The following is a 16,353-nucleotide window of genomic DNA, read 5'->3' on the forward strand; positions in this document are numbered from 1 at the left end:
TTTTCTGATATTTTGTTACATTCTTAATTGGCAAAATGGAGTTACCCGCTGAAGATTTAATCAATATCAAAAATTTTCATCAATTATTTTTATTGCCCTTCTTTCATGTTCAAAATTAAAGACTATTCGTGGAGGGAGGAGTCATCTGTTGTCTCTTGCAAAAGCGCGCTGCGGTCATACCACACGTCAGAAAAACTTTATTTCCGAAAATGGGAGAATATAACTGCTCTCAATGCAATAAATCTTTCCGTTCGGAGAGAGCCTTGAAATTTCATGCAGAAAATCATGCTGATGAAAAATCGGACAGAGAATGGGCCTCTCGGCGAGAAAGATCGAGAAGCAGAATCAGAGAATTGAGCGCCTCGAGAGACTCCTTAGGAACTGATCTACGAATTTTCTGATGATTTTTTTGTCAAAAACGAGCTCATTTGTGGATACAGTTGTAGAAAAAGATGCTTATCAAGCAGGAGAAAGGGGTGGAAGAACTGCGCGTCGAGATCTGGGGCTTGGTGCTGGACTTAGCAAAAATCTCGCAAGCTTGGATCAGAAGACAAAAACCTGTGGAGAGCCTGGTAATCCTTTATATAATTATATGGTACATGGATAAGAATATTACTGCCTCTATATCTTATTGACAATCAAGGTTGTGGGAGAACCTTCTCCACAAAAGTAATGCTCGACTTTCACATGGACAGGGAGCATAATAAGAAGCAAGACGGAGCGCTCGAAACTGATCGGCATAAATTGTCAGCTTCATATGATAGAAAACACAGTCTTCCTCCATCTGGTAAAAGTGAAAGGAGCTCAATGCTTTCGATGAGCAAAGAAGAATTCATCGATCAAGGAAAAAGTTTGCCTGCGATGATTGCGGTCAGCGCTTCGTCTCCGAGCGTGCTAAAAACGTGCATGAAAGCACGATGCACGCAGACAAAGCAGAGCCAAGTGAAAAATGCAACAAGTGCGGAAAAATGTTCAAATCTGCGCGTGCTTTGAGAACTCACTTGGATATTTTTCATGGAAATGATGCCGGGGATGAGGATGATTTCAAATGCTCGATTTGTAACAAAACTTATTCTTCGCAAAGATCACTCAATGCGCATATGTCTTCTCATGGCAGAGACGCTGATCAAAGGAAAAGTTACCAGAATTTTATTCTAGAGAAACCATAACAGTTAACATTTACTTACTCGTTCGAATTAAATAGTAACTGACGTCGTGGAGAGTTAAAAAAGAGCTGAAAATCGACTTGCCTCCTCGAAGATCTCTATTAAATAGAGTCTATTTTATGTCAAAATAAATTAACTTTTTGAAGCAACGCACCTTCCGGGTACTCATCAACACGGGGATCAAGATGGTCCAGCTTTCAAGCAAAAGATGCAGAAACCGAGAACGACCGAGTCTACAACGTCAAAATGCCAACTTTTATCAACGATCGTTTGAAAAAAGAAAACGAGACGGAAAAGAAATCACTTCTCGACAAGGCACCATATGTGGTCAATACTGACATTAAAAGTATCTTCTGCAAGTATTGCAATGAAGCTTTCTACACAGAAAGAGCAGTAGAAATGCATATAACATTGGCGCACGATGGAGATGTTGATCGAGCGAAGAGAAGAAAAGCGAGAAAATTTGAAGAAGCAGAAAAAATGGAGATCGCTGAGGAAGAAGAAGATCTTGTCAATACTTTCAAGTGCGACGAGTACCCTTGTAAAAGGAAATTCCCCACCTGGCACGGCCTGAAAATCCATCTCAAATCTTCTCATAAATACACGACTGCAGATTTTGCTCTCAATTGCGACACTTGCGGTAGAAAGTTCACGACAAAGAACTCTCTCGAAAATCACATCGAAAATACGCACTATTTGAAGTGCCAGGAGTGCGACGAAAAATTCCAGGAGAATCATCAGCTCGAAGCCCATATTAGAAGACGCCATAACAAGCAGGTCAATAAATGTGACCAGTGCGGTCGGGAGTTTAGAAGCGCTGAAACTCTAAGACTCCATATGGAAATTCATAAGAAGCCGGAGTTCGACTGTCTGAAATGCAAACGACAGTTTATGACAAAAGGGGAACTGGACTTCCATATCATGGAGCACGAAAACGACGAAAAGATGAAGAAACTGAAAGAAGAACAAGAAGCTGCGGCGAACTCGAAAAAGTGGTTTTGCGATAATCCCAAGTGCAACAAAAGCTTTCTGACCGAGAAGTCATTTAAAATGCACATGGACATGCATGCTGCGGAAGAAGATGTGAGGAAAGAATGTCCGAAGTGCCATAAAACATTTATGACGGAGAAGAGCTTGAACTTTCACATCGAGAACTTTCACCCAGACGTTGACTTGGATCAAGTTGAACTCGATAGATCCAAAGGCGTGAACTCCTACGAGCAAGAATACAAAAAAGATGGCTGGAAATGCGACGAATGCCACCGCTTCTTCGATTCCAAGCAGATCTACGAGTACCATATGCAACGTCACGCAAACACCTTCAAATGCACCGAATGCAAGGCAAAATTCAAGACAAAGCAAGGGCTCGAAATGCACGTAGAAGAAGAACACAGACGTAAATCTGTCGAGCTTCATATGTGCAAGATCTGCTCAAAGGAGTTCGAAAGCGCGGCGATGTTGAAGTTCCATGAAACAACTGCTCATGAAAGTCAACACGATTTTGAATGTGAAAAGTGCGGAAAAATTTTGTCAAGTGAAAGTGGCTTAGAAATGCACATGGAAACGCATGAATTTCTTGAATCGATGGAAATCAAATGCCCGGTAAAAATCAATCTAAAACGGATATACGGAAAAAGCAATTTTATAGGAATGTGGCAAGAAGTTCTCAACTGAACGTAATCTGGAGCTTCATATGGAGTCTTATCATCGAGAAGAAGTCATTATAAAGGTAGCGTAGAAAGAATACTCGTTGTCAATTCTTGTAGTGTCTGTATTGCGATCGTCAATTTGACTCTGATGCTACGATCGGAATTCATATGAAACACAACCACCCTGCGGAATATAAACAGCAACAGCGAATGCGACAGCAGGAAAACATCAACTCAGCTCCGGTTAAACAGCGGCTCAAGTGTCCATATGAAGACTGCGACGCAACCTTCAAATCTGAAAATACGCTTAATCTACATGTCAACAATGCGCATGGCTTTGAAGACATGGAAGAGTTCAGGTGAGCCTTTTTGGAATCATTGATTTCTAAGTCGAATTTTAGCGCGAGAATGAATGCAATGACGAAGAATCGAATTCAAGAAACACTCGAGGATTTTGATCTCGATATGCCAAAACCAACTCGTCGAGCAGCTCCAGAACCAGAGCCTGAACCAGAACCAAGGAAATACAGATGCGAAGAATGCGGAAGCAACTTTAGCTCTGAGCGCACTTATAAGCAGCATATGGAATATATTCATCCAAAGGTTTGATTTTATGAAAAAGATTTTCTGTGAACTACTTTCTTAGGAGGAAACGAAACCAGAACCAGCCTGGAAATGCGAGGAGTGCGGAAAGACCTTTAGAATCGAAGCGGGCTACAATCTTCACATGTCAAATCATAAGCAAGAGAAAGAACAGTCAAGCTACAGCTGCGAGCATTGTGAAATGACATTCGATTCTGATCGCCAGCTCTCTCGTCACAGCAGAGCTTGCGCCGCCAAGGATAGAAAAGATGCCCAAGAAGAAGCTCAGCGAATCAGGTAATACTTTTTTATCCGCTTGATTTCATCAACTCTCAGATCGCGCTATGAGACAGCAAGAGAGCCAGAAGAAGAACCTGAGCCAGTTCAAACTCGCAAGTCTTCACGGTACACGATTCCGGACGATTCTCCCGAGCCAATTAGGAAGAGTTCAGTTGCACCAACCATTACAGACGATGATGAAGACGATTATCGACCAGCTTCGCCCCAATTTGCATGTGACCTCTGCAAGGAACAGTTTAATTTAAAACAAATTTCTATTCGCGAATATTCTTTGAACTGTGAAAAGCAAAAATTCTTGTCAGAAATGATGGTCAAGTACCACGACTGCCCGGAGAAAAAAGATGAGCCCGACGAATTCAAATGCGACAAATGTGGTAAAACATACTGGTCGGAAAAGATGCTCAAGATTCATGCTCGCACGCACATTAGCTTCGATGATGACGTCGACGGTGTTGATGAGGGCATTTTGAACATGAAGATTGAAATGCCTGCTATCAAGAAATCAATCAGGAACGGGGTTAAAATCATGTTTCAAGCTTCAAAAGCAGGCTAAAATCAACCCTTAAAAGCACGGCTAATGACGACGAAGATGAGCTCACATGTGATCAATGCGATCAAACCTTCTCATCTTCAATTCTCCTGCGAATCCACAAGAGAGCGCACGAACGCGAGCACCTCTACGACGACGGTGAACTTTTGTCCGCGAAAAAACTTGACGATAATGACGACGATGAGGCAGGAGCTCCTAAGACTTCTGTTCAAGAACTTTTGTAATTATGTTCTAAATTCTCAAAAATATATTCTCAACGCATTTTTTACTTTCAGAAAACGAGAATTTTCTAACTGATAGAATGGATAAGATGATCTAATCGCAAAGCGCTAATTAATATGTTAAAATCACGCTTGACTGATCACAGATTTTCCGTATATTAAAAGAGCTCTCGAACATAAAATGTTCCAGAAAAAATCTTACGTTGATGGACGTTTTGCCCTGCAGTTCTCGGCCTCTTGAAGATTGAGCTTTTTTTATTGCTTACTGGCAAGTAGACACCAAAGATAATGTTTTAGAGCTAGCTCTTCAGATAAGACTGAAGCGGTAAAGCCGGGAGAAATTCTTGCAGTTAATCTTGGCCTGCTCAAATTAAAATCAAATCCATTATTTTTTGGAACGCGGGTTTACATATACAGACAGTTATCTGTATATAGAAGGCGCTTAATCGACTGCTGCCCATTTTGTACTGTCGCATTCAAAGAAAGGAATAGAGACATGCAAAAGAAATAACTTGCTTCAAATATTATTGAAGCAGTCTGGCTTTTCAGACGAGATAAGAGAAAATCGACGAAAGAATCGACAAAATTGAAAATGGAACGTGCAGAGTGACACATTTACAGTTCAACGCGTCGTAATCAATTCCAGCTCGACGGAGGCACTATTCTGACTTCTTTGAGGTCTAATTGGTTTCCTCATTTAAAGAGAGAAAAAAATCGGCGCAAGAAACAATGGTAAGATAGATCGTTACATTTTTCCTTGGTCTGATAGACTTCCTGTCCATGTTATTATTGGTTCTCGTAAGAGTTTGCGACGCCATCAATAATTTGCAATAAAAAGATTTTTTTTCGGTAGTCAAACCTGAACAACCAAGAATTAGCAACGAGAGAAATTATGAATTAATTTACGGTCTTGATTTATATTTACATAGTGAATCTTTATTTTTTTAATTTTCGTGGAATGAAGAAAAGAAATATCGGAGTTATCGTATACAATGTGAGTTAGGGCTGCGTTTGAACTCAAAACTTGTTCTGAATTTTTCGCTAAGTACACTTGGCATCTCGTCACTAGGGCTTGACGGGCAGATTCTAGTTTTCCACGGCCGTTTTCCGTGGTCTCTGCCACGTTCAAATAATTTATGTACCTGCAGAAAACAAGGGGACGAAAATTTTTTTTATTTAAAAACGAAGGGAGCGTTATAATCTTTTAAGCTGGAGGGCACGTTATCTTTGACTAAATAAAATATATTTTATCGCCCCGCAGTTTTAAGTATTTAAATTTTCTGTCGCTTTTTAAATAATTAAGTGTGCGCTTTTCTCGCCTAAGTGATAACATGTTCTCCTTCTTGACGAGTTAAATGTTATTGACGGCAGAACGTAAACCGGCTATAATCCACTCGCTTGGAATTTAACTGCCCCTCAGTTGGAAATCAGTTAAAAGAATGAACAAGAGGCCTAGTAAAGAGAAACAAAAACAGGAACCAAATGATACTGTTCAGAATCCACCAGAAGAGCCCAAAAGATGGATGAAAAATTTAGGCGGAAAGAGGAATAAGGATCAGCAGGAAAACGGTTTCATTATATGAATTTAGAAAAAGAATTGTTTAAGAAATTTATAATTGAGCGAACATATATATAACCTTGTGAAAAGAGAGGTGGAAAAATTTCCGAAAACAGCTATGAAATCCAAAACCCAGCGAAACGTGAGCAGGCTAGAGTTTATGATGTTTTTGACATTGGAGCTAGACAGTTTTTTTTTTTATTAATTTGAAGACTTCTTTTTTAAAGACTTGTCTCTCATGAACTTTGTTGAAAGGAAGCAGTGTCTCCTTGGCAAGGGCCGACGACAGTTTATCCATCATCTGTGGGCTTTCAGCCGCCTCATTGTTACCCGCCGCCGATAAATAACGTAAGTCAAAATTGCCAATTCGTCGATAACCTTTGTCAAATGGAGAATTCATTAGGCAAGAGCTTTTATCCATCGAATTTAGCACGAAGCGAACATGGCTTACTTCCAATCGATTGCATCCCACCAGCCACTTAGTTACCTGAATCCTTATTCGCTCCCTTCAATTCCTCCTTTTCCTGCCATCTCGACGGAGAGCCAGCCTCTTCCACCGGCAACTATTACGTCAGAAATCGGGCTTCCTTCATATCAGTACCCCCCTGCTGATCTCAGAAATTCGAGACAGAAGAAGCAGGATTCAATATTACTCGACAACAGCAATTTCAACTACAAATTTGCGAGTACATGTCTTGAGCTGTGGTCTTATGAAGACTACGCGCGGGGTCACGTGATCTCACTTCCGATGTCAATGGAAAACGTCGAATACCGTCATGACCAGCTAGAAACACTCGCCGCGAGACTCTTCAAAGATCTCCGGAGAATCAATAGGCTTATTAATGGAAAAATCAACCCTTTTTTCTATCTTGATATAGGGGTCACATAACACAGCCTTAGAAAGCCCAGAACCTAAGCTTTCATTGAGGCACCATATGAAGGGGTCTGGGTTATGCCCGCAAGGCAATTCAGGGGCCCGGAACTCCAAAAATAGGCACTAGATCTCTAAAATCGCCTGGGGCAACCGCCTCCACGCTCGAGAAGTCTCGTGACTACGTCTCAGTGAAAGCTGAGGGTCTGAGCTTTCAGTAGATGTCAAGTAATCCTGCTTGCCTCTCTCCTGAAGTCATCTACAAACAATAAACTGCCAAAAAAGCATGATATTTTTCCATCTTTTGCTGGAGAAAAGCCCGGATTTCCCTTAATTTTGGGTGCAAAAACGACTTCTTTTCGCTTCTAACTTACTCGTTAGCACAGGCAAGCAGGATTGTTTGCTATCTACTGAAAGCTAAGAACAAGCTCTTTCACTTAGAAATGGTCACGAGACCTCTCGAGCGTGGAGGGGGTTGCCCCAGGCGATTGAAGCGTTCTAGTGCCTATTTTGGGACTTCCGAGCCCCTGAATCGCCGTGCGGGCACGGCCCAGACCCCTTGATATGGTGCCCAAATTAACGCTCAGGTTCTGGGCTTTCAAAAACTGTGTCATATGAGCACATTATCAAGCTAGAAAAAAAATTATTTTTTTTCATTAATAAGCCTAAGAATCAACCAAAACGACCCTGGAAAATCAAAAGGAAAATTCATCAACCTTCTTGATACTGTGCTTAAGCTCAAAAGAACCCTCAGTGATCCAAATCCAAATCAGTCGAGTTTGGCAGAGGCCGAAAAGCTTCGGAAGACACTGAAAAACTCGAGTTGTATTTTGAGCGTCACAACTAGAGTGAATGATAATCGAGTGCAGTTAGAAAAGTGGGATTCAATGGGACGCCCAAAAAAGGTAAAATAAGAACGGTTATCTCGCAGAGTGTCTGTGGCAAAATTGTTGGTTTAAAATTGTCAAGTCCTGACGTAAGAAGTACTGTACATTTACTAGGTTTACCTGTTCTTCGAGTTGTACAACCTACTCCACAAATACGACAAGCATCGACAAACCGTTAAACGAATCCGCCCAAACAACAGTAAGCGAAATTCCACCTTCCATTTATTTCATCTTCAGTCTACCGTGCAAATTGTAAAAGCGATGAGCTCACCACTAAAATGAACCTGCTGTGCCTCAACCCATTCCACTGGGAATGCCTCATGGATAGAAATGAGTTTACCGAAAGAATGGTGAAAATAGGTTTGCTGACCAAAATTTATTTTGATTTATCGTCGTCGTAGTTTGGACAGAAGATAAGGGTGTTCACATGAAATCAATCTGCGGTCTCTGGGCGGCGGATATTCACAAGGAAAGGGCTCAAATGTAGGTAGTTATCCTCACGAGTGCTGAAGTTTCTTTATTAAAAAGCGTTATTTCGACTTTCATTGAGAATTATCTGCGATGTTCTAATTCTCCGAGCATCGTTTTTATGCTTTTTCATCATCATCAAAACAGCATGATTCGATTCAGCATTTTCTCGCTGAATTCAATGTCTTCCCGGCGTTATATGGCCTCATCAGGTCACTTGAGAAATAAGATACCTTGGTTGAGCCTGGTCAAAGTTCGTCGATTGGAATGAAAACTGCTCACCGGAGAAATTTCTGGACCTTGTCAAGATGCGAGTTGGCTGCTCTGAAACTAAAGATATCACTCAAAGTATGCAATTTGCTTCTTTATAAGTGCTACTAAACTATCTAAGTGATGAATATGTACTGCAAGAAGCTAAAATTCCTCGGTGTTCGAAAACTCGATTGCATTTACTACAACGAGAAAACTTCAATTGAGAAAATACGAGAGATCGAGCGACGCTTGGTCAAATTTTGTCGGCCGGAAGTTTACGAAAAGTTTGCTGTTGGAAATGATATTTTCAATACTGACGTCGAGACCAAGTTTAGGCCGGTGTTAAAAATGCGAGCATAGTGAACTCACGAAGAAATTAACGACTGTCTGACGATTGAATCTGAAAAATGAGATTTATGCGAAACTCATAAATGAGTCCCATGAATTAAAAAAATAAGCAGATTTAGCATTTTATGGGAGAATAGGCTATACAAATTATGACAACGTTAACAAAGATACATGGTTTTTTCGCCAGGTGTGGCTCGCACCTTTGAACAATCATAAAAAAATTACCATTTTTGAACACATCCAAAAGATGGACTTGCGACGACGTCAAAACCAGCCGTATCTGTTGCAACCCCGACCATGTTGATTCCGTCCACCCGAATAAAGACCCTTTCCGGCTTAATAATGTCTTTGGGTACAATGCTGCTAGCTCAAAGTTGAAAAAGATAATTGAGAGTAAATCTGCTAATGCTCCCTTGTCCAACTCCGATGGACACAAAATCTGGTGCTACTTGTATTTTAATAGATGTAAGACAGTCTATCTTAGACAGACCCTTAAAAAATATTCATTTCAGATGGAACGCGTTCACGAAAAACAGTTCACGACCAATTCGTAGGCTGGTTTCTTACAGACAAGGTCAAAGATGTCAAATACGACTCCGAAATAAACATCGAGCCCCTGATGACGCAAACTCACATGGGCAAGAATCTTAACGAAGGCGAGCTTCAAAATCCTTCCTCTTTCAAGTTTGCTATTTCCAACGGAGGAAATATTAACATGTCGATAGTCTTCAGAATAAAACGATTGATGACAAAAAGCGTTGCCAACGATTAGGGCACAAATGCTCGAAAGCAATTTGTGACTTGTCGTTTGCTAGGCCAAAGAACTTTCAAAAAGCATCAGGTGTTCGTCTTAGGTAATTCCTTCTTACCAAAGGGAAGTACTGAAATAAAAGGATTCTCTAGTGTTACCCTAAAACGAGAACCGACCCTTATCGGCTTTGATCAAAGCGATTCTGCCGACTGCCACGATTCGATAATAACAATTCACAATAATGGAACGGAGAAGATTTGGTACCACTCGATGCTCACCGAGATTCAAAAACTTGGCAAAACAGCCGAGAAAGAAAGCAAAGTAGTGACGTACAACGACTTAGAAGCCATCGATCCATCCGTCTATCGCGTCATTCATCCGGGAGAGAGTGTTCCTGTTTTCAAACTCAACTTGGAGTTTCGACGATTGACGAGCTCTTTGACTTCGAAGCAACTGCGGAATGTTCGAGAGAGGTTCTTTACCGTCTATGTTGTCCCTGAGTGGGACTCAAAGACGGAGACGATGTTTTCCGATATTGGAAATGGCGTTGCTAAGTTTACTCGTAAGTTACCACTTTGCTTTCCTACTGTAACTCTATTGTAGACGCTGATGGATTAGGTGGAATAGAACATCTAGCCTTTATTTCGGTAATCCACCTCGACTACCTCAGTCACGCGGAAAAGCGTAAAACTCAATCCTCGCTCTGCCCAGATTCCGACACTTGATGCTATACCAGTTTGAAGATTTATGCATATGCAGCCCTGCCGAATAAAAGAATCAAAGTTGAGATTTTTTGCAAAGCTTTCATCATATTTTGTTTTATTTTTTATATTTTTCGCAAAACAGGAAAGTCGGCTAATTTACCAAATCTGATTTGAGAGTAATTGAATATTTAGAATTGGAACAAAAGTAAACAAGGGGGAAGTTTTTTTTTTATCAGTAGCAGTCGATTTCTTTATCAGTAGAAGGTTTATTCAGGGTAAATGTAGATACATGAAAAACATCCCGAAGACTTGATGATTTATCTTAGCTCTTTAGGAAAGTAACAGAGAGTCCAGTATAAAACCACCGAAAGGGTGGGCTAATATCAGCAACGCTCTGTATGTAGGTTAAGAACTAGAATCTTAAAAAGGGCTAAGAATCGGTATTAAGTTGAAGCATGTGGTAGTTCCTACTTGAATATAAATAAATAAACGAATCAGGAGCAAAAGGAGATAAACTAAAAGATATAATATACAAAACGTGCATATTATCGCGCGGAACTACTGTAAGAGAAAGAGTAAAGGATAATAAAGGAAATAATAATAATAACTTAGTTAATAAAAAACTGAAAACTGATGAAGGGTGTGCGTGGGCATCGCGGTAAATATAAGAGCGCCACCACCCGGCAGATCGACGCAGAACTTTTGGGAACACTTGAAAGAGTCACGTGAGAGAACAGGTGGCATGGGACTATGGGTTTGGGAAGCAGGTAGAGGCGAATTCCACAGGCACACAGGCAAAAACGCGTAGGCTATTGACTGAACGCGCCTAAGGGCGGTTCAAAATCTCCCTTTAGGGGTTGAGAATTCAAGATGATGAAAAAATTCTAGTTGTTGGGGGCATGTTAAAAGCCTTGTCTGCCTCTTCGATATGGGAAGATATGATAGGCTAGGGAAAATAATTATGCTTTTTCAAATGAAATTGGTCTCGGTGGGCATTTGGTGATTTTTTTATACTTTCGAAATTTCACATTACTAGATGGAAGTCATTTTCTTTCGAATTTGAACCGGTCGAAAAGTTTTCCATAATCGAGAAGTTTGTCCCTGAAAAGGTCGCCTTCAGATCTTCGGCCAAGGTTTAATTTGGTCAAGGCGTGTCCTTGCGGGAGGTTTGATTTGGCCAAAGGGACTTCACTTCCGGGAGGGCCACAAAAGAACAATTATCATGCATTAACGCCCATATGAAGTGGTGTAATGTCTGGGAAGGATAGTTATGGTCTGTGAACTGCAGAGTAGATTATTATAGATGTTCTGGGCATAGTCCGAGCACAGTATTAGTACAGTACTGTAACTACTTTAGTTTTTGTTTCATGAAGTCAGATATGAATTGAAAGATATTATACAAGGCGGTGTCTAGTTTCCCAGAAAAGAAGGTTGAATTGAATCTCTTGATATGGGTTCTCGTAAGAAATGAACTTTTTGGTGGATTTTACAAAGACGAAAGCTTTTCCAGGAGGCGCAACTCAAAAAGAAAGAAAGAAAAACTGTCCAAAAAGGTGGAAATGACAACTGAAGCACGCTGGATACTGTGAGTGTCTCAGGCAGAATGTGTAGGGGTAGAACTTCGGGCAGGGGCGCGCATGGCCCGAAGACGGGCGGCGGGTGGACTCGCAGCGCGCTCATTCCGACTCCATTTTGATGCCTTTCAGACGCTGGTTTTCTAATTGCAGCTCCATCACTGTTCGCTTTAGACTTTCTAATTCGGCATCCTTTTCATCATTCTGAATAAAATCGGTGAGTTAAACGATTCTCCGTTAATTATAATTACCTGTTTTTTCAACGCGCTCAAATGTCTTTCATATGCCTCCTTGGCTTTTACAGACTCTTCATAGGCTTTGGATAATTTTTGTTCAGCCTGCTGTGCTCTCTTTAATCCAGGTCTGTACATGTTGATTATTTCTTAATTTTCGATGAATCGAGCGAAGATTAAGAATCTTCTGGCTGTGAATACGATGTCAGACCGATTTCCTGTAAGTCAAGCGTCAGCTGATGCGTTTGTGTCTGTCTCTTCGTCCGGCAGTTTGCCGCGTAGCCTCGATTCTTCAGTGTCCTTCTGCGCTGCTTGATGTTGATCATTTGCTCTTTGGTGCAGCCGGACTGTTTGAGCTTTCTGTTCAACTCGCGGACTGAGATGCTCTTTAGTTCTTCGTCCGGGATCTGAATGAGAGCGTTTTTAATGCCGTTTTCTGTCGACTCGGGCAGACTTGGCCAAAACAAGCTTTTCATGCCTTCTAAGCAGAAAGCTATAAACCAAAATCAGCAATCACGTGCTCGAATTTGTGCCCGTTCTGATTGAAAATTCTTGATGCGCTTCTCACCGAAAGCAGAAGCTGTTGTCTACCGGCAAAAATAGTTTGTTGATAAGCCAGCATAAACATCAACATAACAAATGGCCATCGATAAATCAATTTCCTGTTACCAATTTAATTCTTACGTGAGTCACATCTTTGTCAAATTTATGTCGCTTGATGAGATATTCAAGATCACCAAAAAAGCTTGCAATCGAAGTCTCCATCTTAGCTGTATTACTTGGGGACATTCAACAGGAGTAGAACGTCTTTTCCTTCAAGGAATTCGGAGTAATTATTTGTAGCTAGAAATCTACAGTCTTGGGTTAATTGTTATTTTAATTATTTGCTAGGTCTTTTGTTGGAAAAAATTGACGTTCTACTCCTTGAAAGCGCGCGTGATTATTCTCCTATTTTCTCTTGTTATTATGAGTTTTGTGCTGGTGGCGCAGAGTGGGACTAGGAATTAAGCGGAGTCAGCGCTTTTGCGAGGGAACGGGATTTGCATCGCGCAGCACCTTCTCATCTTATTCCTGGCCTCACTAAATGTCTGCAACCGGATTTTAGCCAAGCTAAGCATCTTTCGAATCAGTCGTTAGAGCATTTTAGTGTTTTTACGCCAAGCAAGCCCGATTGATACCTTTGCTGTTCCGGCAATATTGACCTTTCCCTCCGACGACTTTCGCATGGCAAGGCCCAAGCCGCCCTGACGCCATCTGATGCCGCAATTCGAACTAAACAATGAAATTGGAATTACATAATGTTTATATGTTAGAATTTCCGAAACTGCCTACTTTGCTATTTAATCAATTCGCTCAATAAACAGACATCAAAAGTCAAACAAGACCATTGAGGGTACAAATAGACGCGCGTTCAGATTCCCACTGTCGCAGAGACTTTTGAATTTGATTCTGAACGCCCAGAATTTGACCTCCAAAGAAAATCAATGAATTTTGAGTATTGTCTTGCGAAAAAGATAAACAGAAATCAAGGAAGAGTCACTTCAACAAAACACTCATTTTTAGGCTAATTCAATGCTTATTTGAAGCTTTGCCGTAAAAAATTTTAACAAATTATCCAACGTTGCAGAATTAATTGCCAGTCTGACATTTCGTTGAGCGTTTTTTACGGCAGGTTTGATATTCCAACTAAGCCAGCGTTACTTACCCTGAGTCGCTGTCATCTGAATCGTTTGACATATTCACTTTATCCATCTGTCCGTTCTGCTGTTGTTGCTGCTGCTGCTGTTTCCATAGGCCGGCTACGGTTTCTGGAAGGTTGTCTGGCAAACTGCGGGGCTGGTCCTGTCCGAAGTTGCTTCCAAGTCCAAGAGGATGTCCAGACGAGGAGGATTGGCTCTGGTTGGCGGCTTCAGCGAGCGAGTTGAACGCTGCCGAGGGATAATTGTTATCTTCATCTAGAAGGGCTCGTTCATGTTCATCAGGGGCAGTAGAAGCTAGATCCAGAGCGTGAGCGTGATTATACGTAATCAATTTGATTAATTAGACTTTTGATAATGAACATTTCTCAAAAAGCAAAAAGAAGTCAATCCATTTAAACAAAACACCCTCGTTATCAAAGTCCGAAAAATATTCACCATTTTATTTGAAAAATTGAAATAAAATGGATAATTGGATTTTTCTGATTCTGTAAATGCTAAAATCCTTCTTTAGGATTCACACAATCGAGCACCGCAAGCGAAAGAGGAAGGAAGTTTAGAGTTACTGTCAGTCACTTACATCTGTTATTCAAGCTACTGTTGATACTGCTGCTGATGCTTGTATTCGGAAGGTTGAAGTTGCCGTTTAGGAAGTTTGCGCCTCGGAGTCCAGCTTCGACAGACTGAATGAATCCATAATTGGAACTGACCGGTTGGGATTGAGTGACTTTTGGCTGAAAACATTATGATTGAAATCATCAAGCAAGCAAAGAAAGCAAGCAGCTTGTCTATTCTAGCCTCATGGAAATTTGAAGATGGGTATTTCTGCCACCCGGCGACAATCAACGATGGAACAAGCCTGTTTCATTTTGTAAAATGAAGCTCAAAATGCACAGTTTAATGTGCTCCGAAAAGCACCTTGTAACTAAATATTGTCAATTAAAAAGCACCTGGCTGGAATTCAAGCAGCGAGCGGCGTTTTCCGATTTTTTTATTTTTTGCGCGAGTGGTTTTAAAGCTGTCTTGTTCTTTGCTTACCGTGGTTTCGCTCAGAATGTTCTGCAGCTGTACCTGTTCCGCGGTGATCTGAAGACTACCGTTGGCACTACTGGTGACGGCGTCGTGCGCATTCTGTGAGACCAAGTGCAGCGAAAAGCAGTTGGGATTCGAGAACGCCGCAGCCGCCAGCGGAAACTCGATGGGACCACCGCTCTGACCTATCACCATAGGTCCGAGCCCGTTCCCGTTGGACATCTGAAAAAAGCACAATTTTAATCAATCATCGAAAAATAACAGTATCAAATAAAATTAAAGAACATTTTTTCTTAACCCCACGAGTCTAAGTCGACATATTTTGTCGAAATCCGGTTTTAATCAGCTGTACTGCTGTAAAAAATGTCGACTTAGACTCGTGGGGTTACGCCCTCCAATTGGACTCGTGGGGTTAAGAAAAGGATGATCGAATCAAGAAAAGACCAAATCCGCCATAAATTCAATTAAAAAGTTATCGCTCAAATTACGAAAATTCCATCAGTTCTATCATTTCAATTGCTAATAATTTCAAAAAAAATCGACAAATCAAAAGAAACTCTTGACGATAATTGTTTATCTTTTAGCTCTTAGATTCTCAAATGCCCTCAAGTATGCCACTCTTGAAAATCGAAATCAACAAAGACTACTCCAAACCTTGCGCCGCAGGTATTCAATTTTTAGGTTATCTAGGCCGAGGAAATTGGACATTTTTCGTTCTCTATAAAATTGACTGTTGGAGGCAAAAACCTCACTAACGTATGTGAAATCGTCGGACGGAAAATGTCAAGTTTTAGGTTTAGAAATCTGCGGATTATCATACCATACTCAGCAAGATACGATGCTTGAAATGTCAGCGAGATCTCCTCTCGGATGATGCCTCTCCTTTTTTCAAAATTGGTATGTTTTATGGTTGAATTGTGCGAAGACAAAATACCAAAACAAGAGCGGCAAGAAATTTTATGATGAATTTTATCTTGAAACCGCTTTTTACATTCATACCATCGTCTCTCCATTAATCAAATTATTATAATCAACAAGCGTTAACGGTATCAATTAAAATTTACAACAATTATTAAACATCTCAGTGAAGCAAGTTCATAACTGAAATATAGCGAGACAGACGTCTCCGTTACTAAGTGCGTTCTACCGGTACAGAGATAGATAATTTGCTCCTTTGATAGACCCTGATAGGATCAAAATAGCTATCTTTACTAATCAAACAAATACATGAACTAATTACCACCTTAGCCCGAGAGCAAGTTCAATTCTGCTTCTGGCAAGTGCCTAAAATATTCTGATCTTACCGGGGAGCTCTCTATTTCTTCAATTAATTCCTCTTTTATTTCGATCATTGTTGAAAGATGATGAGTGTGAATATCCTCAGCGAAAAAGTACATAACTGTAAAAATCTGGAAATTCGTCTCTTGCTTTTAGGAAATTTTATAATAAAGTGTCCGACAATTCCCGGAGTGGCGGTAAAACGGAAGGATTAGCACTTTAGCACTTTACG

The 16,353-nt window shown here is 40.7% G+C and overlaps 4 protein-coding genes across 11 annotated transcripts; 3 read left to right on the forward strand and 1 right to left on the reverse strand.

The window, feature by feature from the left end:
• The first annotated feature begins 1,315 nt into the window (after positions 1-1,315).
• On the forward strand, positions 1,316-4,438 carry LOC145696411 (uncharacterized). Its single transcript, XM_081773441.1, has 6 exons — positions 1,316-2,768; positions 2,815-2,895; positions 2,933-3,174; positions 3,217-3,418; positions 3,462-3,694; positions 3,734-4,438. Exons 1-6 carry the CDS (start codon positions 1,413-1,415, stop codon positions 4,248-4,250), a joined length of 2,631 nt encoding a protein of 876 aa, XP_081629567.1. The 5' UTR covers positions 1,316-1,412; the 3' UTR covers positions 4,251-4,438.
• A 3,108-nt stretch (positions 4,439-7,546) lies between these two features.
• Positions 7,547-8,271, forward strand: LOC145698300 (uncharacterized). The gene is made up of 4 exons (XM_081775500.1): positions 7,547-7,802; positions 7,899-7,983; positions 8,022-8,144; positions 8,186-8,271. The coding sequence occupies exons 1-4, from the start codon at positions 7,785-7,787 to the stop codon at positions 8,269-8,271; spliced, it is 312 nt and encodes a 103-aa protein (XP_081631626.1). The 5' UTR covers positions 7,547-7,784.
• A 730-nt stretch (positions 8,272-9,001) lies between these two features.
• LOC145698301 (uncharacterized) lies at positions 9,002-10,367 on the forward strand. Its single transcript, XM_081775501.1, has 6 exons — positions 9,002-9,039; positions 9,100-9,317; positions 9,365-9,536; positions 9,578-9,706; positions 9,756-10,165; positions 10,207-10,367. Exons 1-6 carry the CDS (start codon positions 9,002-9,004, stop codon positions 10,326-10,328), a joined length of 1,089 nt encoding a protein of 362 aa, XP_081631627.1. The 3' UTR covers positions 10,329-10,367.
• A 42-nt stretch (positions 10,368-10,409) lies between these two features.
• On the reverse strand, positions 10,410-15,101 carry LOC145697131 (uncharacterized). Of its 8 annotated transcripts, none has more exons than XM_081774284.1 (7): positions 14,883-15,101; positions 14,392-14,545; positions 13,820-14,108; positions 13,293-13,386; positions 12,333-12,521; positions 12,133-12,231; positions 10,410-12,085 (listed from the first exon to the last, which is right to left on the reverse strand). In XM_081774284.1, the coding sequence occupies exons 1-7, from the start codon at positions 15,063-15,065 to the stop codon at positions 11,984-11,986; spliced, it is 1,110 nt and encodes a 369-aa protein (XP_081630410.1). In that variant the 5' UTR covers positions 15,066-15,101; the 3' UTR covers positions 10,410-11,983. The 8 variants fall into 8 exon arrangements, with proteins under 8 accessions (XP_081630410.1, XP_081630409.1, XP_081630415.1 ...); XM_081774283.1 differs by having other exon boundaries at positions 13,317-13,386; positions 14,850-15,101; XM_081774289.1 differs by having other exon boundaries at positions 13,820-14,069; positions 14,392-14,494; positions 14,883-15,100.
• Positions 15,102-16,353: the final 1,252 nt, after the last annotated feature.

Source organism: Oikopleura dioica, chromosome 2 (assembly GCF_907165135.1).
Source record: "Oikopleura dioica chromosome 2, OKI2018_I68_1.0, whole genome shotgun sequence".
In the NCBI taxonomy this organism is placed as follows: Eukaryota; Metazoa; Chordata; class Appendicularia; order Copelata; family Oikopleuridae; genus Oikopleura; species Oikopleura dioica.